We start from the raw sequence: 21,910 nt of genomic DNA, 5'->3' as shown, positions 1-21,910 counted from the left end.
CTATACATATTATAGCATAGCCTTCCACAGGAATTGTGCTGCTAAATAAAACAAGTGTACTGTATCCCTCTGTCCTTAACTGTGACACACGTCTCCTTCTTCCTCTTGTCCTAGGATGTGGAGGAACCATGACCACCAGTTCAGGGAGCTTTGCCTCTCCTAACTACCCCCTGCCCTACCACCCCAATGCAGAGTGCTACTGGCTGATAAGGATCAACCCCGGCAGCAAGATCACACTCAGCTTCGACAACTTCAATCTTGAGTCCAGCTCCAACTGTGTTTATGACTACCTGGCTGTGAGCACAGAACAATGTTCACACTAATTCCAGCTGCGTATCAAACAGTTGACACCAGTAGTTAATACAACCCTGTTGTGTAACAAATGTCTGTCAACTTGTCGGTCGGTTTGCAGGTGTATGATGGGAACAGCACTAATGCTCCACAACTGGCCAACCTGTGTGGGAATCAGGTCCCTGCCCCCATTGACTCCCGTGGGAACCATCTCTACGTGAAGCTACGTACGGACAGCGTCATCAGCGCTGGGGGATTCGTGGCCACGTACACATCCAGTGAGCAGCTAGTTCAGTGCGCACGCACAAACGTGCATTATGAATATTTTACTCAAGTCCACAAGCGTACACCCCAAAAAGAGCTTCAGATATGTTTGAGGTCTCTGCGTGCACGAACTCATCGGAGAGCAGATACCACTTCGAGGCAGCTACCAGTTGTCTGGCAACTTTGATGGAAGGCTTCCCCTGACCTCAGACACAGAGCAGTCACACACACAGTCTGTCTTTAACCCCATTATTCCCCCACCTCAACACACGCCCCTTCATTTCATTGATGTATCAGCCTGTTCTATCTGATTATAGGCCATCTGGCTTCCCAAAGACCTCTCTTTGTTCTTCTTGAGTTGGCGCTGATTCTTTTTTAACATGTTTTTGTATACATTCTACATGTTATTCAGTTCTTGCTATTCTTCACGTTTTCTCTCAAACACAGTTGAGTTTATAGATTGAGATGTAGTAAACCATTACAGTTCGTTTAATAGCATACCTAAGTTGCTTAAACTGGTATTTCAGGGTTCCCTTGGTTTGGTTTCCATGGAGGTTAGGTAATATACTTTCGGGGTTCAAGAGGTGAGGAGGGAAGTTGGCAGAGAGGTACTCACACACAAAAGAAGGTTGAGGAGTGGGGAGAGCTGGCTTTAGGGCTTATTGTCAAAATGAACTTTCTGGAAATCAGGCTGAAGGGATAAGAGGCCTGTTCTAGTAAAGTCTGTCTTGTTTTGTTTCATGGATATTGGCCTTTGCCAACTTGGCCCCGGACTCATGTTCTCATTCTGTCCCTGGAACACTAATTAAATAACTTTTATACAGTTTATTCAGAGAGCTCAGCTGTCTTCTCAAAGCTTTAGGTTGTTAAATAATACTCTTTCAGTTTGACTCTTGTAGAGGTAAAAAGTGGCAAGTTGGGCTTGTAGTTGCATTCTGTCCCAAAACACAAAATTAATTAAGTTCCCTTTCACTCAGTACAGATATGTGTTGATCACAAATACAGTGTATTTGGAAAGTATTCAGACCTTTTCACTTTTTATGTTGCGTTACATTTTCATTCTTTATGAATTCTTTATTACATTCTTTAGCTCACATTTCTAAAAACCAATTTTTGCCTGGAAATACCTTCTGACCGTGCTATATTTCCTCCTACATGTTCCCATTATATCCAATTCTGCTGTTTTCACAAAACACATGAACTATACTGTCTTTCTAAATCCTCCATAGACTGTCAAGGTGTGGTAATCGCCAACCAGACTCGTGGGCACATTGAGTCTCAGAACTACCCCAACAACTATCCTGATAACTCCCTGTGCAGCTGGACAATACAGGCCTCAATGGGCAACACCATCAACTACACCTTCATCAACTTCGATCTGGAGTCCGGCCTGAGCACCTGTTCCTTCGACTATGTCAAGGTGGGAGGGGACATTGGTCACGTCCTGAGTAGCATCCTACCGTCTCCATAATGCACTACTGTTAGCCAAAGCCCTCATAGCCCCAGGTCAGAAGAAGTCCACTGTCAGAGAAGCGTCATTGCCCTGGGAAAATGAATGGATAAATGATAGAGATTTGAACTGCCAAGCTGAGTCCTGTTGACGTGGCCTGTATCCCCCGTCTCCTCGGATGACATCACCCTAGGATAGGAAATGAATCACGCGGAGGTCCCCCCCCCCCCCCCCCCCCGTCATGTGATTAGGACTGTGGGTTCATTATGTTGGGTGATGGGTCGGCTCATTCAATACAGACAGGAAGTATCAGTTTCTCTGCTGCGGATAATTGACTAACCACATGGATTGGGGACAGCTGGAAGAGCTGCTCTGTAATCTTAGAGTGAAACTGATTCCAAACATGCTCTGGATGTGTATACAAAGTGACTGGCTTAGAACTGGTTTATACCACGTGGTGGATAGGTGAATCTTAATAGTTTTATCTTGCTGTGTGAACTTGGATTGTGGTTAGGGTTAACTCTCTCTTCTCAGCAGGGTTGGTATGTCGGACTGAATAGAAATCTGAAGCTTGCATTGAAACTAGCCTATACAGAGGTTGGCTATAGTCTATAGGCAGTTTGTTGTATTTTGTATAGGTTTGAGCACATTGAGGTCCTTCTTTCTTACAACAGTGCAGAAGGGTGGTCTTTCGTTTAATTGAACTCATGTGAAATGAATTTCTTTGTGAAAACAGAACAGTGAGGTTTTCCTACGGCCCCCCTGGTCACCATGACAACCCCGGCACACATGGATGACATCATAGGTGTGAAATAGACCCATTCTGTTTGTGCAGATTTCCTGGAGACATTCATTCACTTTGTTGTTCTGCCCCTCTATTTGGCTAGGCTGATCTCACCACTGTTTTGTTGCCTACATTCCATTTCTCAGTCATAGGGTTTAGTGCACATTGATAGTGCTAACAGGAAGGGATGTCCCCCACGTTAGGTCTTATTTTAATGTTCAGGACATGTTATCAAAATACAAGCATTTGCCTTTTGTCCAATTAATTTGAAATGTTTCACTTGCATTACATCTGGGAAGGTCATAATTGAACACTCAGGTTGTCAGATGATGTGGTTTCTGTAAACTCTTAAGATATAATTTATAAATATCGTTGCTGACACACATTTACAATGTTATGTTTCTGGGGTACATTATTTGCCTGTTACAGCATCGACGAAAACACTAGTTCAAACTATGTCATTCAGACATTCTCAGTGTATTATAAAATGTGTTCCACTCTCTCTGTGGTCTGTATGTGAACTGTGTAATTGTGTAATAGTAAACTACATTTCTTAATCTGTCTTCATTTCCCCCAGCTGTTCAGTGGTCCTAATGATCAAGCCCCTCTGATTGGCACGTACTGTGGGAACACGCCCCCTCCGGCTGGCTCAACCACAGGCTCCTCCCTTCACATGGTTTTCCGCTCGGACTCAGTCATTGCCATGTCGGGCTTCCAGATGCTCTGGTACCAGAACGGTATGACCCATAACGACCCTTACACACACGTGCTGCATCCAAAATCCACTTCATAGTGCACCTCTTTCGAGCGGCATGTCCCGTTGATCTGCCACTCCAGGTGGACTATATCAAATATTTACAATGAGTTCGATCCCGTTCATGTCTAACTGTTATTATGGATATCAGGTTTTTTCCAGCAGAGCTGAGAGAGCAAGTACAATGACCTCAGCCCCTTCCTCTTCCAGCTGTTTTCCGTTGTGATGTAATCTGTTTCTCTCCACTCTCCAGTCCAGTGTTTCTCAATCTTGCTCCTGGGCGCCCCCCTGCCCTGCATGTTTTAGATCTCTCTCTGCTCTGTCACACCTGATTCAAATGATCTGCTCATTATCAAGTCCTTCATGAGCTACATCAGGTATGTTAGGGCAGGGAGAGATCTAAAACATGCAGGGCAGGGGGGCGTCCAGGAGCAGGGTTGAGAAACACTGACCTATTCTCTTCTTCCTGCTCCGAACATTCAGCAGTGTTTTGCAGTTATAACTTAGCCAAAGTGCTTTGTGTTGAATTATTTAATATAAGACTCAATAGATGCAAAACATAGGACTGCCTCTAGAAGTATATGCATTCAGTTTTAAAATACACTTCTGTCTATATCTATTCATCTTTCTAATACTCTAATCTATCCATCTAGTTTCCTTCCGCTTTTTATTTTACTCTTGGACAGCCAAAGTAATCTAAGAGGTTCCAACACAGTGCTAGTCTGACCAAATTGGCCCTTTTGGTCTTTGGTATGTTTGATCAAGCCTAACTTTAAATCTGTAAATGGCTTATGGAAATAAACTTTAGAGACAAACACTATCGTTTATTTTGTGCAACTATTAAACTCCAGTGTTTAATATTTAATAAATATTGCTAACAGTTTTTGTGTGCTCTTCATTGCCTTTAGAGAAATTCACACAATTAGTTCTGAAATGTATTGCAAATATTGTTTTGTCCAATTTGTTGAATTAGTCTAAGTTCTCAATGAAACTGAATTGCCATCATACCTCAGTCAGCCACAACATTGCACATTTGTTTTTGATGACAGGTCCCACTTCAGCACATACATTACAGTTTCCCATGGCCCTTTTTTGCATAACAGCTCCACTTTTAAAAGCCATTGGCCAAACATCCCAGAATGCTCTTTTACTGTTTTGAACCCGGTATGTCCTGTGCGAGTAGAAGGATGCAATTGAAGACTCAACCAACCCGATGCTACTCACTGTCTCCCTCTACAGGTTGTGGTGGGGACCTGTCTGGTCCCACTGGCTCCTTCAACAGCCCAGGTTACCCCAACAAATACCCAGACAACAGAGAGTGTCTCTGGTACATCCAGACTGCTGCAGGAAGCAGCATCACCATCACCATCTATGAGTTTGACGTGGAGTACCACCCTGACTGCAGTTTTGACTTGCTGGAGGTAATGTGTGTCTCAGCATGCGCGCCGATATTTGTGTTGGTGTGGGTCTCGGCGAGTGTGTATTTGATTCAGCGTGGCGCATGCCAGAGTTATGTCGTGCCCACCCCTGCCAGCCCCTGTACGGAGTAGCTCACGCCAGTGGAATGAATGCTGATTCCCACCGGACAGAACGCTGAATGGAGCTGGTGGTGCAGAAACGACCTGGAAATCACAGCTTTGACAGTTAGCAAGCTGGCTTTATTCTGTACCAACCCCCTCCCCACACTGGACTCGCCCGGGGCCTCCGCCAAACCATCACCAGTCCTGTCCACCGCACGCTCCCTCAAGGTCACTCAGTGTCTCGAGGAAGTCTAGATGTCATTATAATCGTTGTTGGGTTATTATCTGCTTCTTCCTGTCTTGGAACTGACCGTGTTTCTTTTTGTGGAAACATGGAGTAGCCAAGCTACACAGTTAAGGAATGGTCTGATAATCTGCTCATTTGATTGCCCAGTTCCCTATTTCTAAATCCGACTAAGATGACAACATGAACAGGAAATGAACTCAGTGGTACGTTTATAGTGTGACAGTCCAAATGTTTGTTCTGTAGAGTCTCAGTGCCCTTCAATGAACTCTTGATGCTTTATGTAGTCTATGTACAGTATACCTATGGCTTTATGCTATAAAACCAATCATCCATACAAACTATGTGAGCCAAACACGGTTCACCAATGAACAAACAGTGTTTACTCCTTTCTGTCAAATGTCTCATCCACGCTCTTCAACCGTTGACCTTTAATCTCTGACCCTTTGTGTCTCTACAGGTGTACGGTGGTCCTGATCTTTCTGCCCCGCGTTTGGCCCAGCTCTGCACTACAACGTCCAGCCCGCTCCAGGTTTCCAGCACAGGGAACTGGGTCACGGTTCGCTTCAAGTCTGACCCCTACATCAGCGGCCGAGGGTTCAACGCAAGCTGGGTGGAGGTGCAGGGAGGTGGGTGCTGGAGGAGACAGACACTACGATGCACAAGTGCATAAAGTAACACACGCGCACATTCACCCACACGTTGACTAAATCCCCAGTCTTCCCTCGCCACCTCTCTGTTCGTCTGCAGGCTGCGGGGGTCCGATCAAGGCTCCGAGTGGAGAGATCCACTCTCCCAACTACCCCGCTAACTACCCCAACATGGTGGACTGTTCCTGGACCATCTCGGTGGACCCGGGCCACCGCGTTCTCTTTAACTTCACCGACCTGGACATCGAGCTGCACTCTTCGTGCCTGTGGGACCATGTGGCCGTGAGTGACTTCTGACTGGTGTTATTAGTCATGTGATGAATGAGATAGGACATCTCACTGTTGGTGGCTTGTCCACAATCATGACTGACTTCTGCTCATATGGTGTCTATTGTACTGGATCCACTCTCCGCTCACTGCGGTCTGACTGTCTTACATGCCCCTACATTCCATCGAACAGAGTAAAGGGCAGATAGCCGCAGAATATGGGAATGCCCACAGCCTGAAGTCTTGGTAGTCATATGTCTTGTGGTCTGTGTAACCAGTCTTACTGCCTATTCTTTTCAGCCATCATTGCAGGGAAACAATGTGCCTTTTATGTTTTGGAGAAAGCATTTATATAGATAAGACCGCACTGGCTACAGAAAACAGAGTGAAATTCCATTCCTATTGCTTATTCCCTATTTTGAACTTCACTGCTCGGGTTGATGTGTAGATCTATGATGGTCCTGGTATGTCCTCTCCGCTGATGGGTCAAGTGTGTGGCCAGACCAGACCTGCCCCCTTCACTTCCACGCAGAACACCATCTACGTTCGCTTTAGGTCCGACATCAGCCAGAGCCACCGGGGATTCGCGGCCACCTTTTCTGAGGGTGCGTCACCAACAACTCCTCTCAGACGGCAATGGTTATACAGTCCATAGACGATGTAGTCATTATGTAGACATTGTATTGGTTCTTTAGACATGGTAGTCATTCTATAGACATGGTAGTCATTCTGTAGACATCGTAGTCATTCTGTAGACATCGTAGTCATTCTGTAGACATTGTAGTCATTCTATAGACATTGTAGTCATTCTATAGACATCAGAGTCATTCTGTAGACATCGTAGTCATTCTGTAGACATCGTAGTCATTCTATAGACATTGTAGTCATTCTATAGACATGGTAGTCATTCTATAGACATGGTAGTCATTCTGTAGACATCGTAGTCATTCTGTAGACATCGTAGTCATTCTATAGACATTGTAGTCATTCTATAGACATGGTAGTCATTCTATAGACATGGTAGTCATTCTATAGACATGGTAGTCATTCTGTAGACATCGTAGTCATTCTGTAGACATCGTAGTCATTCTATAGACATTGTAGTCATTCTATAGACATTGTAGTCATTCTATAGACATGGTAGTCATTCTGTAGACATCATAGTCATTCTGTAGACATCGTAGTCATTCTATAGACATTGTAGTCATTCTTTAGACATTGTAGTCATTCTTTAGACATTGTTGATACACTCTGAAGGTTTTGGTGGACACATTCGTAGTTTTCAGCTGTTCCTATAAAAGTGTACGTTTTTGTCACAAATGTTGTTACTAAAAACACATTTCTCTCAGCGTGCGGGGCCACCTTTGTGACAGACGACACGGGCGGGGCCATCGCCTCCCCGCGGTACCCGGCGGTCTACCCCAACAATCAGAACTGCTCCTGGATCATCAGGGCCATGTTGCCATGTGAGTTAACCAGGCACAGCCGGCAATACTGCAACAACCATTTATTTTACTGACCTGCCATCTTACCTGATCCGACCTGCTTTTGCCAAAACTTTATACTGTATGTAATTCATGGTTTAACTGATTTGGAGCAAGGTTTCCATAATTTATCAGTGATCGAATGGTTGCTAGATCGAATCCCTGTGCCGGCATGGTGGAAAATATGGTGTTCTGTCCTCGAGGAAGTGAAAACCTTGTTAATGGTGGAAAGGTTTGAGTTAAGTGCCAAAGCCAAATATCACACAGACCTTGTGTGTGAACTGACAAATATCACCTCTCCCATTCCCCACACCAAGTCAATCATGTGACCCTGTCATTCACGGACTTTGACCTGGAGATGCTCAACACCAACTGTTCAGAGGACTCTGTGGAGATCCTGGATGGAGATAACTACATGGCACCAGTCATCGGTAATACCAAGTTGTAGGAGCTACCCTATTAGAAAAATACATGAACGATATAATGTATATTCGTTAAATGGTCATTTAATGCTGTTTAAGCAGATACCAGTCTCAAAGTAGAAAATGAAAACTCAACTTTCCACTCCACAACAAAGATACTGTACATGATGTTAGATGAGGTCATTCTCTATGTTCCCCTCAGGTCGATACTGTGGAAAGGATGTCCCTCACCCTGTCACATCGTTCAGTAACGCCCTGGTCGTCAACTTTGTCTCGGACTCCTCTGTCTCCAGCAAGGGCTTCAGAGCCACTTTCACAGGCTCCACCTCAAGTAATGATCTGCCGTCATAGAATGACCCGATAAAAATGGGACCCGATGTTTGTTTATTGCATCAACTAAATTGCTTTTCAGTGTAGAAACAAAATTCATACTTCCATGAAGCACATATACAATTGGAGCTATGTCCTCTCTTTATTGGAATCTTCATAGAGACATTCCTCTGACACTGACCTGACAGTCTGTCTTGTACTAAAGCATTGCCTGGGTTTAGTCCTGGCCTTCTCTGAATCCCCTAACCCACGCGTCGCCCTCTCTCTCCCAGGCTGTGGAGGGGACATGATCATGGAGACCGGGGCCTTCAACAGCCCTAACTACCCTGACGCTTACCCTCCAAACGTGGAATGTGTCTGGACCATCACCAGCTCCCCAGGGAACCGCCTCCAGCTCTCTTTTATGTGAGTCTTAACGATACAGTCATTACAGAGGTAATTACATATGAATAATGACCTTGATATTAATTGATGTCCAAATGCCTACGTTGACTTTACATTGGAAGACACGTTCCTCCTGGGGAAACAATGCCCAGGGTTTCTTCATAGTTCTAATACAGGTTCATGATTAGTCATGACCATGGTGATGTATTCATAGTCGACCTACCCTGTGACAGTATGTTCCAGTTGCCTCAGAGTTCTGACTGTAACGATGACTACCTGGAGATCAGAGAGGGAAACTCTACGGGCACTCTGGTTGGTCGGTTCTGCGGGAATTCCCTCCCCTCAAACTACACGTCCCTGATTGGCCACATCCTGTGGGTCAAGTTCCACTCTGACCTGACCGTCAGCGGAGCAGGATTCAGAGCTACCTTCTCTCACCGTGAGTGTGTGTGTGTGTGTGTGTGTGTGTGTGTGAGTGTGTGTGTGTGTGTGTGTGTGTGAGTGTGTGTTCTACTTAGGTGCGTCGTCTCCTTCTGTACAACCCACAAACTCTCACTAACACAACGAACACAATGTCTTTCTATGGTCTATCTTATTCTCCTGATTGACACAGTTCTTTCTAAGCAAGCACAAACTCCTACAATGCACAGCCTTACAGACTTCTAAACCCATCTGATCCTACAGTCACAGTGCTAAACACAGAACATGTTTTCCTCCAGTGTATGGGAATGACATCACAGGTACCTCAGGACAGATAGCTTCTCCTCTGTACCCCCGGACATACCCCAACAACGCAGACTACCGGTGGACCATCACTGTACCTGGAACTGACTACATCCAGATCCACTTCCTGGTCATTGACATCGAGGACCTGTACGACTGCTACTACGACCAGCTGAAGGTGGCGTCTAAGCAGCTGATTATTTGAAAAATACTACCTTCGATTGTCTTTAAATTGGAAACATCTCGAAAAGCCATGTTGGTTCTGATGTGGTTTATATTAGATCAAAAGATTACAGGCCCATATATTAGGCCCATATATAATGCCCATATATTATGGGCTGGATGTTTAATGTGTTGTTTATATGTGCTTAATCTATAAGTAGAGTCACTACTCTACCTCAATTGCCTTGAGTAGTTTGAATTGAGTGGCACATAGCGATATGTGACATAAATAATCACTATTCTCCTGAAATACTCACTGGTAAATGCCAGTCTCTGTTGTAAATAAACATTTGAAATACTATATACAGTGTAGGTATGAGAAAATCATGTAACAATCTACAAGTCAATACCCCGTCTTGTTAAGTTCTGTCATGTTCTATCCGTGGTCAGATATTTGATGGGCCTAACGTCCATGCCTACTCCCTGGGGACGTTCTGCGGTCTGTCCCTGCCCGCCTCCGTCACTAGCTCTGGCAGCACCGTGACCCTGGAGTTCCAGTCAGACTCGATGATCGGGGGAAGAGGCTTCCTCATCGAGTGGTCAGCCATAGAGAGCTCAGGACCACTGCCCACTATAGCACCAGGTCAGTGGGAGTTCTATGGGCCCCTAGTTTGAAAACAGTACCCTGTATGTGGTGTCGTGTAATGTAAAATGAGGTCATGTTAAGATTTCACCACCGCGGTGTAATTGAATGTTTGTGCCAACTCCTCCGTGTAGGAGCCTGTGGGGGCGTTCTGATGCCAGGGGACATCCCCAGGTTCCTTTTCTCCCCTGGCTGGCCAAACAGCTATGACCCCGACCTGGAGTGTACCTGGGTAATCCGCTCCCCTGACTCCATCGTTGAGCTCAACCTGCTGTCTCTGGACATAGAGGGCTACACACCCACCTGCTACTTTGACAGCCTGGTTATCAGGGACGGTAAGAGGGGCCAGGGTGCTTTTCAATCGGACAAAGACTAGCCTTTTGCAACAGAAAGGAAAATCGAGAATTTCTCTTTAGACAACTTCAGATAACACGTAATCATTTCTCTTTATTTTGGATTGGCTATTCAATTGATATCGCGTTTAACATAGTGTGCATTACGTAGTTATTACCAAATTATTCTTTCTACACAAATCATTTTTGGTTTCTTACAGTATATGCTTAGTGTTGTTTTGACTTTAGCTTGAACAATTGCTAAGGTAATAGTTTTCTGCCAACAACATGGCACCCTTGTGCAGAAATGTTAGCTTTTTGCTTAAGTAAACTATCAATCAATCAAATCAATCACATTTATTTATAAAGCCCTTTTTACATCAGCAGTTTTCACAAAGTGCTTTTACAAAACACCCAGCCTTAAATGTCAATTAAGATGGACTAACACATCTTTTAGGTGATCCGGTATTGCTTGGTCTCCCTGGTATTTAGGCCTGTGTGTTTCCCCTCCCTAGGTGAGACCAACCTGTCCCCCCTGCTCAGCACCATGTGTGGCCGTGATCCGCCTGGTCCCATCCACTCCACTGGGGATTCCATGTTCCTCCGGTTCACAACAGACAGCAGCGTCAGCGGCATGGGCTTCAACGCCTCCTACTCCAAGGGTGAGACCCGTCACAAACCTGCTGAACCATTCTCCGGATGTTGTGGACCTTACTGACTTTCCATTGGTTGACATTGGTTATGTCTTTGTCCCGATCTTGCTGCTGTCCTATTGGTTAATATCCCAAGCTTTCCTTTTGGTTTGTATCGTCGGCATAAACGTTTCTCCATCACTTTGACAATACAGCTCATTCTTCCCCAAATCTCAGGGGCTCCGGGACAATTAACGATCAAATAACCTTCTCATGGTCTTTCCAGGTTGTGGTGGTCTGCTTCACATGGACAGGGGTGTGCTGTTCAGCCCGCGGTACCCTCAGAACTACCCGCCTGGACTGGACTGTAGATGGCACGTGATGGTGACCCCAGGGTTCAGAGTGTCCGTGAACTTCCAGAGTCCCTTCCAGGTCCAGGGATCCGGCACTGCTTGCAGTTCAGGAGACTACCTGGAGGTAAGACAACAGAGGACTGCTTTGCAGGGTAGAATGACAATAAAAAAAGAGTAGAGCATATCTAGAATAGAATCTTTAATTACATCAAATCTTTGATGTTTAATGTATGTATATATTATATTATGTAAATACAGGGCCTTTACTTTCTCCATGTTTTGTTATATTGTAGACGGTTTTTTTATTAATTCCATTTAAATATCTTGTGTATAAATATTCAGAGAATATTTGCATACATGCAAATATTTTTTTTTTGTTTAGTCATTTCTGGATATTGCGTATTTATTGATGCCACAAATTAATTGAATCAACTACAAATGATGTCTATAACAACAATAGAATGTGGAGAAAGTGAACGGGTCCGATTACTTCCCATACACACTCTATGTATGTCTGTATGATTTTATTAGATGCTTCTTTTAAAAACAATTGATATTCAGGCTTATTATGGTATACACTGTATAATAGTTGGATTCAGAGTACAGTATCTGAAATTATTCTTCCTAAATTATTCAGTCTCAAGTTCAATAAACCCCGTGACTGATTTGGATTGTAACATGACAATTCCCCCTCTGACCCTTTCTCTGTGTGTGTGTGTGTGTGTGTGTGTGTTCACCCCATAGCTGAGGAATGGTCCAGATGCCTCGGCCCCTTCCCTAGGGGGTCGTCTGTGTGGCACCAGCCTCCCCTCCATTACTCAGACAACCGACAACAACCTTCACATTCAGTTTGTCTCTGATGCCAACAATGAGGGCCATGGCTTCAAACTAACCTTTGAGGCCCACAGTCTGGGTGAGATACCGCCAGTTGATCTAACTGGTCAGCTTTCTGTAGGACTGGTTGAAACAGTGTTATCAGATAGGGATTGCATGTTTAGGACAACATATCTGGTCATTTTAGAAAGAAATGGAAACCTCAAACCATCCATCTGCTCGTAATTACATTAGTTGAATGTCGTGTGTTTTATCTCTCTGCCTGTAGCTTGTGGGGGAGTCATTGAGCTCCAGGACTCAGACCCTCCAGGCTACATCACATCACCAAACTACCCCCAGAACTACCCCCAGAATGTGGACTGCGTCTGGGTCATCATCGTACCAAACGGGGAGTCTGTCCAGATTGACTTTGAGGGCGAGTTCTACATCGAGACTACATCCAAGTATGGATAAACATTTGTCGTGTTTCTTTTTTATTGTTGAATGATCCTATTGTTTCTTATTTAGGGTACATGCTTGTCTGAGACCGGACCCATATATTTTTCAAGGTGTTGTTGTTCTGGGTTTCATCAAACTTACCCCCGATGCTTTTCCATCAGCTGTTTATATGACTACATAGAGGTCCGTGACGGCGCCACCTCTGATGCCGACCCAATCGCCAAGCTATGTGGCAACACCAGGCCCTCTACCCAGCATTCCACTGGCACCAATATGTACCTGCGTTTCCGCACAGATGCCAGCATCACACACACAGGGTTTAAGGCCAAGTACTCCATTGGTGAGTATGGTAAACACACACACATACAGCGAAGTAAATCAGCAGAAATCGGTCCGCTGTTTATAATGGGTACGGTTGTAACGGTCCTTATCTATACCTTTGGTCCCAACCCACTCTCCAATGGCAGCTACGTGTGGCGGTACCTACGTTGGCCAGAGTGGTACCATCAGGAGTCCTGGTTTCCCTGCTAACTACCCCGACAACTCAGCCTGTGAGTGGTACCTGGAAGGCCCGACCGGACATTACCTCACCCTCAGCTACGACAATTTCACCCTCCAGAGCTCCACCCAGTGTAGCGGCGACTATGTGGAGATACGAGAGTACAATGCCTCGGGTAAGACTGGAAAAGTAATGGAAAGACTTGACTTTCAATTTGGCTTTTATCACTGGATTTTCTAGTTTGTCGGAAAATACCCAAACAAAGCTGGGCGATGTTTTGGCCACGTGCACCCTTCAATTGTATTAGTTAGGAATTCATGTTCATCTCGTTTGAGTGAGATCTAGTAAGATGTGTCGTTGAGGTTGTTTTGTTAATTGAGAGGTCGGTAACACCAAGGGTTGTCTTTATTATTCTAGGTAGACTACTGGGAAAGCACTGTGGGAACAGTATTCCTGGCCCAATGGACACGGGAGACAGCTTTGCTTACATCAGGTTTAGCAGCGACAGCGGTGGAAATGCCCCAGGGTTCAGCCTGTCATTCGTGGCCAGTGTCGAAGGTAAATGTGACTTCATAAACTGTGTGAAGTTTGTTGTCATTGTTTTGTGTTGTGGTGGTTAGTGAATACTGACCGAAGATTTGGTATTGATGTAAACAACACCTTTCCTCACCCTCTCCATCCCTCTCTCTTCCCTCCCCCTTTAGTGTGTGGCGGTGAGCTGAACGCGCCCTCCGGGACCATCTCATCCCCTAACTACCCCAATCTGTACCCTCACAGCCGAACGTGTCGTTGGGAGATAACTGTAACCTCGGGCCGAAGGGTCACTCTTACCATCGACGACCTTCGACTGGAGGGCAGCGAGAGCAGCTGCTATGCTGACTATGTGGAGGTGTGTCCCACCAATGGGTCCGTTGTCGCTTCCCTTTCTTTTTGGGTCTTTTTCTCATCATTTCAGACACTCTATTCTCCTAATCAAGACACACCTTTTCATAATTTCTGTCCGTATTTTCTTCATTTTGGTTTAATTTCAGTAAGTCTGTGGCACATTTTCTTCTCTTCCTCCACATGCTTTGTAGTCATAAACCGGTAATCTAAAGTTTAACTTTATTCAACTATTTCAGTGTGTAATCAGGCAGGTCAGCATTGTTGTTCGTCCCATGTTTCGGGGATGACTGCATTGGTTCTAATTCAGTTCCGTGGTTCTAACTGGTTCTGATCGGTTGGTTCTCCATTGTCAGGTGCTCAATGGTTTTGGGGCCACGGCTCCTCGACTCCAGCGTCTCTGCGGCACTGTGCCAGCAGGCTACCAGGTGAGGTCATCAGGAAACACTATGACTGTGGTGTTCCAGACCGACTCCTCGGTCTCCAATGGAGGCTTCACCGCGAGCTACTCCTCCAGTGAAGATGCTTGTGAGTAGTGCTCCTCCCCTTCTCAACCTTTCCCCGGGTCAGTGCTGTAAAAATTAGTCAGTCTTCTTACCTGGTGATATATACAGTGGATATAAAAAGTCTAAAATGCCACGTTTTTGTGATGTAAAAGAATGAGACAAGGATAAATCATGTCAGAACTTTTTCCACTTTTAATGTGACCTATAATGTGAACAATTCAATTGAAAAACAAACTGAAATCTTTGAGGGGGAACATTTTTAAATAAAAACCTTACAATAACCTGGTTGCATAAGTGTAGACACCTTCTTATAACTGGGGATGTGGCTGTGTTCAGAATTAACCAATCACATTCAAACTTGATTGTGTTAAATTGAAGTCATTACACACCTGCCATCATTTAAAGTGACTCTGATTCATCACAAATAAAGTTCAGGTGTTCTAGTAGGATTTTCCTGACATTTACTTAGTTGCATCTCAGAGCCAAAAATATGGCAGAGACATTACCAAGAACTGGACGTCCCTCCAAAATGTATGAAAAGACGAGAAGAAAACTGGTCAGGGAGGTTTCCAAGAGGCCTACAGCAACATTAAAGGAACTGCAGGAATTTCTGGCAAGTATTGGCTGTGTGCTACATGTGACATGAATGGGCAATGGGGTAGGGTGGCAAGACGGAAGCCTTTTCTTAAAAAGAAAAACATCCAAGCCCAGCTGAAGTTTGCAGAAATAAACAGCAAGTCTCCCAAAAGCATGTGGGAAAATGTGTTATGGTCTGATGAAACCAAGGTTGAACCTTTTGGCCATGATTCCAAAAGGTATGTTTGGCACAAAAACAACACTGCAAAGAACACCATACCCACAGTGAAGCATAGTGGTGGCAGCATCATGCTTTGGGTCTGTTTTATTTCAGCTGGAACTGGGGCCTTAGTCAGGGTGGAGGGAATTATGAACAGTTCCAAATACCAGGCAATTTTGGCACAAAACCTTCAGGCGTCCGTTAGAAAGCTGAAGAGGAAGTTCACCCTTCAGCACGACAACGACCCAAAGCACACATCCAATTCCATAAAAGCATGGTTCACCAGAAGAAGATTCATGTTTTGGAATGGCCCAGCCAGAGCCCAGACCTGAATCCAATTGTGGGGTGATCTGAAGAGGGCTGTGCACACTTATGCAACCAGATTATTGTGAGCTTTTTATTTTTTATTTGTTTTTCAATTGAATTGTTCACGTTATAGGTCACATTAAAGGTGGAAAAAGTTCTGACATGATTTATCTTTGTCTCATTCCTTTACATCACAATAACCTGGCATTTTAACAGGGGTGTGTAGACTTTTTATATCCACTGTATCATTGATATTTTACATTTTAACCATTTGGCAAAAACTCTAATCCACAGCCACTTACATTTAGGGCATTTACCTTAAGATATATTAATATAGCTAGGTAAGTTTGTAGGAAGTACATCTTTCTTCAATAAAGATTTTCAATAAAGTGCGCTTGGACATACCCCAAATATTTAAAGTTGTTTTGACATTTATAGAGGCATGTACGACACATTTCCATTTGATTTAATGTATGAAAGCCCCTCTCAGGATACATAGAATTTAAAATAGGCTCCGGTGCTTTCGTGATTCTAATCCTCTGTTTTCCTCTGTAGTGTGTGGGGGTATCCTCAGTGACCCAGCCGGAGGTAACTTCACCTCTCCAGGCTACCTCACCTCTAACTACAGCGAAAACCTGAGCTGTGAGTGGCTGATCCAGAACCCTACCCACATCAACTCCTCCATTGTTGTCATTATTGAAGACCTGCACATCGAGAGCCATCAGAGATGCGAGTACGACTTCCTTGAGTTCCGCCTAGGTGAGTGACAATGAGCTCAGCTGATAGTCAGACAGCTACAGGTTGGGACCCCAGCAATCATCATTGCCCCCCCTCTATACATTCCATACATGGGACACAAACAGATTGCTTCATTCAAATGAGACAATGTGATTCTTCCCAACCTAGGTGATTCAAGTGGGGATCTGCTAACCAAGTTCTGTGGCCAGACCACACCTAGTATTCCCCTGGTGGTGTCCATGTCTGGACTCTGGGTCCATTTCCAGACCAACCAGGCTGTGGGAGATCTGGGCTTCAAGGCCAAGTACCTGTTCTCAGGTAAGTCCCAACCCAAACATTGCACCCGAATGTCCTTCAAATGAGTTTGATATTTACCGTCAACCGTACAGGCCATGTATGGTTAACCTCTCCATCTCTCGGTAGAATGTGGTGGGTGGCAGACCGGTGAGGGAGGTGCCATATCCAGCCCTTCGTACCCCAACACCTACCCCAGCCCGAGTCGCTGCGCCTGGCTCCTGGAGGCTCCGGTTGGACACACCATCACTGTGAGTGGTGGTGAAGGGGTCGTCTTAGTGTCACTATAACCCTCATCTGAAGGGTTCCTCAGCACATTCAAGAGTTCAGTTTAATCTCGTGTGTGATTTCAGTTGCTAACATCAGCTAAATAGCTAACTCTGTTACAACAGTGTCCGTCCTTATGGGAAGGAGCTAATTATTTTGGCTGGATTTTCTATAAACGTGTCTTATTGGTAGATAGACAGCTGATTGTGTTTAGTAATTTGGGTCCCCATTTCTTTACTAATAGTAACATTATTGTAGAAGCATGGTAGACAGCTCTGTAAAAAATTAAGAGACCACTGCACCTTTTTCTTTCCTTTCAAAAAAGGAAAAAGGTGCAGTGGTCTCTAATTTATTTCCGGAGCTGTATAATTAAGATGTACCTATACAGCTTGAACAAATACATTTCATGATACATAGTATTAATTCTGCTGTAGTTATAAAACACAACCATCATTTCGATGTTTATTCAAGTTTGGTCGCTTGTTGTATGTGGAAGTGCATAGATTTCTAGCAGACTATTCTCCAGAACTGTCCCTTTAACTCCACATCTGTGTTTTCCATGGAAGCTCACATTCAGCTACTTCAACCTGGAGAATCACATCAGCTGTGGCTGGGACTCTGTCACCATCTTCAACGGGGGATCCCCTGGGGCCCCGATAATTGGCCAGTACTGCGGAAGCACCTCCCCCGGAAGCATCCAATCAGGGTCCAACAAGCTCACAGTGGTGTTCATGGCTGACCACTCAGTGGGCAAGGAAGGCTTTTTGGCCACCTGGTCCACGGACTCCTCAGGTAGGACGTCATTCAATCAGTGACCAGGATGGGCGCAGTTTATTTTGCCGTAGTACGTTGTGATAACGGTCGGTCCATCATTGTCAGTGACGTGGGTTCCAGTCTATGATCCGTGTTTCTGTTGTTGGTTAATCGTGCCGTTCTCCTTGGGTTAAAGCCTCAATGCCTGTAGTGTTGTTATGTGTCGTGATGGTCCATTGTGATGGTCCATTGTGATGGTTCATTGTGACGTTCTGTTGTGATGGTTCGTTATGATGGTCCATTGTGATGGTCCGTTGTGATGGTCCGTGATGATGGTCCGTTGTGATGGTCCGTGATGATGGTCCGTGATGATGGTCCGTGGTGATGGTCCGTTGTGATGGTCCGTTGTGATGGTCCGTGGTGATGGTCCGTTGTGATGGTCCGTGATGATGGTCCGTTGTGATGGTCCGTTGTGATGGTCTGTTGTGATGTACTGTGGTGTCCTTCAGGCTGTGGAGGAGTGATCCATGCTGACTCGGGCATCATCAAGTCACCCAACTACCCCCAGAACTTCCCGTCCAACATCGAGTGTTCCTGGACCATCATCGCCCACGAGGGCAACCACCTGGAAATGAACTTCAACCCAGACTTTCAGATCCCCGATACCAGTGGGGAGTGCCAGGGCAGCTACATTAAGGTGCCCACATATACACACGCCCACACACACCACTGCTTTGTCCCTGTGACGGGCCACTATTGGTACTTATTGGTGTGACTGTTTCCTTTCAGATGTGGGCAGGTGATCGTGAGAACGCTGACCGGCTGCTAGCTACAGGATGTGGTAGCTCCGCCCCAGCCCCCATCATCGCTCCCCACAACACCATCACCGCCAGGTTCCAGTCCATCGGAACCCAAGGCAGGGGCTTCTCAGCCAGCTACATCACACGTGAGTGGTGGACATCAGTCTGCACATTGACAGTGGTAATGTTTCATAGTTCAGTATGAACTAGTGTCTACACACTAACTATAGTAATATATCAGTGTACAGTATAGTGTGAACTAGTGTCTACACATTGACAGTGATAATGTATCACAGTCCAGTATGAACTTGTGTCTACACACTGACTGTGGTAATGCTTCATACGTCGATTTTGTTGTCTTCTCTCAGGGTGTGGCGCTAACTTCACTGCCTCCACTGGCCGGGTGGTGTCTCCCAACTACCCAGCCAACTACCCCGACAGCTCCAACTGTAACTACCTCATCGACTTTGGACCCCAGACTGTCATCCTCCTCGAGTTCAAGAGTTTCCATGTAGAAGGTGAGAAGGAAGAAGAGCCATCTGAACTCTCTTACAACGTTATGGCTGTGTAACATCTGCAGAGGAGATTTCTCTCTCGTTTCTTTTGCTTTGCTGTTGGGAATGTCAGCCGGATGTCCAACTTCTATTTGACCTTCAGTCTACCTTCAAATCACATTTTAACACACACACACACATAAAGTATGTATCATGTATAATAAATAATGTATAATCTAGAATACTGGAATTCCTTAATGTTCCCCTGTAACCTGGGTCTTGGTATCCCGTCCCAGCCCACTCCACCTGCCTGTTTGACGGGGTTAAGGTGTACAAGGGTTCAGAACCCACCGGTACCCCTCTGGCCACAGTGTGTGGTAGCACCATCCCCGGCCCCTTCAACACCCTGGGACCCATGCTGGTCAACTTCTACTCTGACTCCATCATCAGTGAGAGCGGCTTCCTGGCTGAGTACCGGACCATACGTGAGTATCACGCTTCAGGTTCTCCATCCTTAACAGACCCTTGAGTCTTATGGCTGGAGGGTTTCTTCTCTTCTTCTGTAAGCAACTTGGTGTAACGACCGCCTGGTCTGCCAAAAGGCAAGGTGGAGTCATTACCATCTACCCATCTGAGCGTGTGTTCTGGCCCCGACCGGGTCGGGCCGGGCCTCAGGGCTCAGTGGTTTGGCCTCGTAGGTCTGGGGTTGTTTACCATCAAGAGGGGAATGCCACTGCCGTGCTGGGGGCTCAACTCAGCCCAGTGGAGAATGTGAGGAATGGAGAGACGCTGCGCTTTCTAACAATCGGAGGGGATTTAAGAGGAGAGAGACGCCATGGTTTTGGATACCGGGCCACAGCAGATGTTAAGGACCGGGCAGACACAACACACACTCACACACTTACAGTCCACACACACACACACACACACACACAGACATAAACAGGTCATAATAATAGCACTCTTCCGTGTGTAATAGTCAGTCATGTAGTGAGACAGGGCTGTTAATCCATATGACCAGTAGCTAGATGACTCAGACTCTTTAGAAAGTAGAACAAGGCGTCCATTCTAGCCTTTTGTGATTGGAGAGCGATGACTCATTTCCAGTGTTCCGGTCAGATGGCAGACCGTGTGAGTGTCCGCATTTCGGAGGGTCAGATTAGCAGAATAGGAACCTAATTGCTTTTATTTTGGAGTTAAATTAAAACTGCTTTTATGTCAAATCCAGTAAAATACAGTTTTAATATATATATATTTTTTTTAATTCAAATTGAATTTCCAGTCAGTGGCGGACTGATGTTTGGTTTCGGGGCTGTGGGGTGGTGTTAATGCGTGTGTTTTTCTCTCAGCATGCGGAGGTGTGTTCAATGACACGTCAGGCACGGTCAGCAGCCCTGCTGGCATTGACAACTACCACCACAACATGAACTGTACCTACCACATCGTTGTCAGCCCGAACACCATCATCAGCCTGAAGTGAGTCCGACGGGGATCTGGGAAAAAAGCTAGAGCAAATGCATAGCGTGAACTCAGGATCTATACATACCTACATACTGTATGTATGTACAGACATGAGTGCATGACTGTTTTGATTAAAAAAAAGGTTGACACCTATTAAGTCCTGTGGGACCTCCTCAGACATCCCATAACCGTTTGCCTCTCCCTCCACCAATCAGGTGGAACAACTTCCACCTGGAGGCGTCGTCATCCTGTTACTATGACTACGTGGCTGTGTATGACGGGCCCAACACCATGGCTCCTGTGATGGGCCAGTTCTGTGGCACGGCGCTCCCGCCCAACCTCCGCTCCACAACCAATCAGATGTTCATAGTCTTCAAGACGGACTCGTCCGTGTCCGGCCTTGGCTGGAGGGCCACCTACAGTGAAACGCTGGGTAGGTTGTTTCAGTGTTAATGCTGTTATGTTCCCTGGTCCTATTCGTCTGTCGCTGAGCCTACACTACCTGTTAGAAACACTGGCCATTACTTGTGTCAGTAATGGAGACTATATTTACTGAGAGTCCCAAGACACGTCAGCTACTGCAGTTTGTTTCTCAGTGTCACTAGATCAGTGAGAGACCAGGAATGCTATTCTACATACTCCAATCAAGTCTTAATGTCTCATCGACAACCTTAAAGTGGAACTGACTGTATTTATGAAACAAACAGATATGAAAGAAAGAGATAATCAGATAAACAGATAGTCATAATAGAGGCGAAGGTAAACCTCAGCTTTGTGGGAGGTTTTTAAAATTGGTTCTGTTTGGCTAAAAATTCCATGACATAGAGCAAGGCAATTCTTGCTGAACTAATGAATGCTGTTCAATTAATGATTCATATAATTCACCAATATTACTTGAAAGTCAAATAAATAGGTATCGGGTTGTAAATCAGGGACATTCAGTGTTATGCACTGGGTATTTCAAATTGTTAACATGCTGTCAGTTCCACTTTAAATCAGTGTCTCTCCAAATCTAACCTGATAAAAACATATTGAATGGAGGTCAGTAGGTCTCTATAGAGCAATAAAAAACAGCCAGTCTGTGGTTTCCCCTGGTCTGTGGCTGGGTGAAGGGGGGCTACATTCCCAATGATTGCTTGCTGTACAGAACAGC

General features: G+C 45.3%; 1 protein-coding gene across 1 annotated transcript in view; it reads left to right on the top strand.

The window, feature by feature from the left end:
• Positions 1-21,910, top strand: part of cubn (cubilin (intrinsic factor-cobalamin receptor)) — a 39,734-nt gene that overhangs the window by 11,559 nt on the left and 6,265 nt on the right. The window contains exons 24-58 of the mRNA XM_020041997.3: positions 115-296; positions 413-569; positions 1,785-1,975; positions 3,367-3,526; positions 4,783-4,964; positions 5,768-5,936; positions 6,058-6,239; positions 6,673-6,829; positions 7,574-7,690; positions 8,026-8,139; positions 8,333-8,461; positions 8,733-8,865; positions 9,078-9,283; positions 9,564-9,745; positions 10,180-10,372; positions 10,507-10,707; positions 11,220-11,366; positions 11,623-11,813; positions 12,434-12,602; positions 12,792-12,966; positions 13,123-13,301; positions 13,429-13,635; positions 13,878-14,018; positions 14,165-14,349; positions 14,699-14,870; positions 16,506-16,709; positions 16,857-17,006; positions 17,112-17,233; positions 17,816-18,041; positions 18,512-18,699; positions 18,792-18,948; positions 19,171-19,320; positions 19,593-19,781; positions 20,646-20,772; positions 20,973-21,190. Of these exons, the coding sequence (XP_019897556.2) occupies positions 115-296; positions 413-569; positions 1,785-1,975; positions 3,367-3,526; positions 4,783-4,964; positions 5,768-5,936; positions 6,058-6,239; positions 6,673-6,829; positions 7,574-7,690; positions 8,026-8,139; positions 8,333-8,461; positions 8,733-8,865; positions 9,078-9,283; positions 9,564-9,745; positions 10,180-10,372; positions 10,507-10,707; positions 11,220-11,366; positions 11,623-11,813; positions 12,434-12,602; positions 12,792-12,966; positions 13,123-13,301; positions 13,429-13,635; positions 13,878-14,018; positions 14,165-14,349; positions 14,699-14,870; positions 16,506-16,709; positions 16,857-17,006; positions 17,112-17,233; positions 17,816-18,041; positions 18,512-18,699; positions 18,792-18,948; positions 19,171-19,320; positions 19,593-19,781; positions 20,646-20,772; positions 20,973-21,190 (5,952 nt within the window). The remainder of the gene's footprint in view (positions 1-114; positions 297-412; positions 570-1,784; positions 1,976-3,366; positions 3,527-4,782; positions 4,965-5,767; positions 5,937-6,057; positions 6,240-6,672; positions 6,830-7,573; positions 7,691-8,025; positions 8,140-8,332; positions 8,462-8,732; positions 8,866-9,077; positions 9,284-9,563; positions 9,746-10,179; positions 10,373-10,506; positions 10,708-11,219; positions 11,367-11,622; positions 11,814-12,433; positions 12,603-12,791; positions 12,967-13,122; positions 13,302-13,428; positions 13,636-13,877; positions 14,019-14,164; positions 14,350-14,698; positions 14,871-16,505; positions 16,710-16,856; positions 17,007-17,111; positions 17,234-17,815; positions 18,042-18,511; positions 18,700-18,791; positions 18,949-19,170; positions 19,321-19,592; positions 19,782-20,645; positions 20,773-20,972; positions 21,191-21,910) is intronic.

Source organism: Esox lucius, chromosome 21 (genome assembly GCF_011004845.1).
Source record: "Esox lucius isolate fEsoLuc1 chromosome 21, fEsoLuc1.pri, whole genome shotgun sequence".
In the NCBI taxonomy this organism is placed as follows: Eukaryota; Metazoa; Chordata; class Actinopteri; order Esociformes; family Esocidae; genus Esox; species Esox lucius.
The sequence above is the reverse complement of the archived record's forward strand: the minus strand, read 5'-3'. Positions and strand labels throughout refer to the sequence as shown.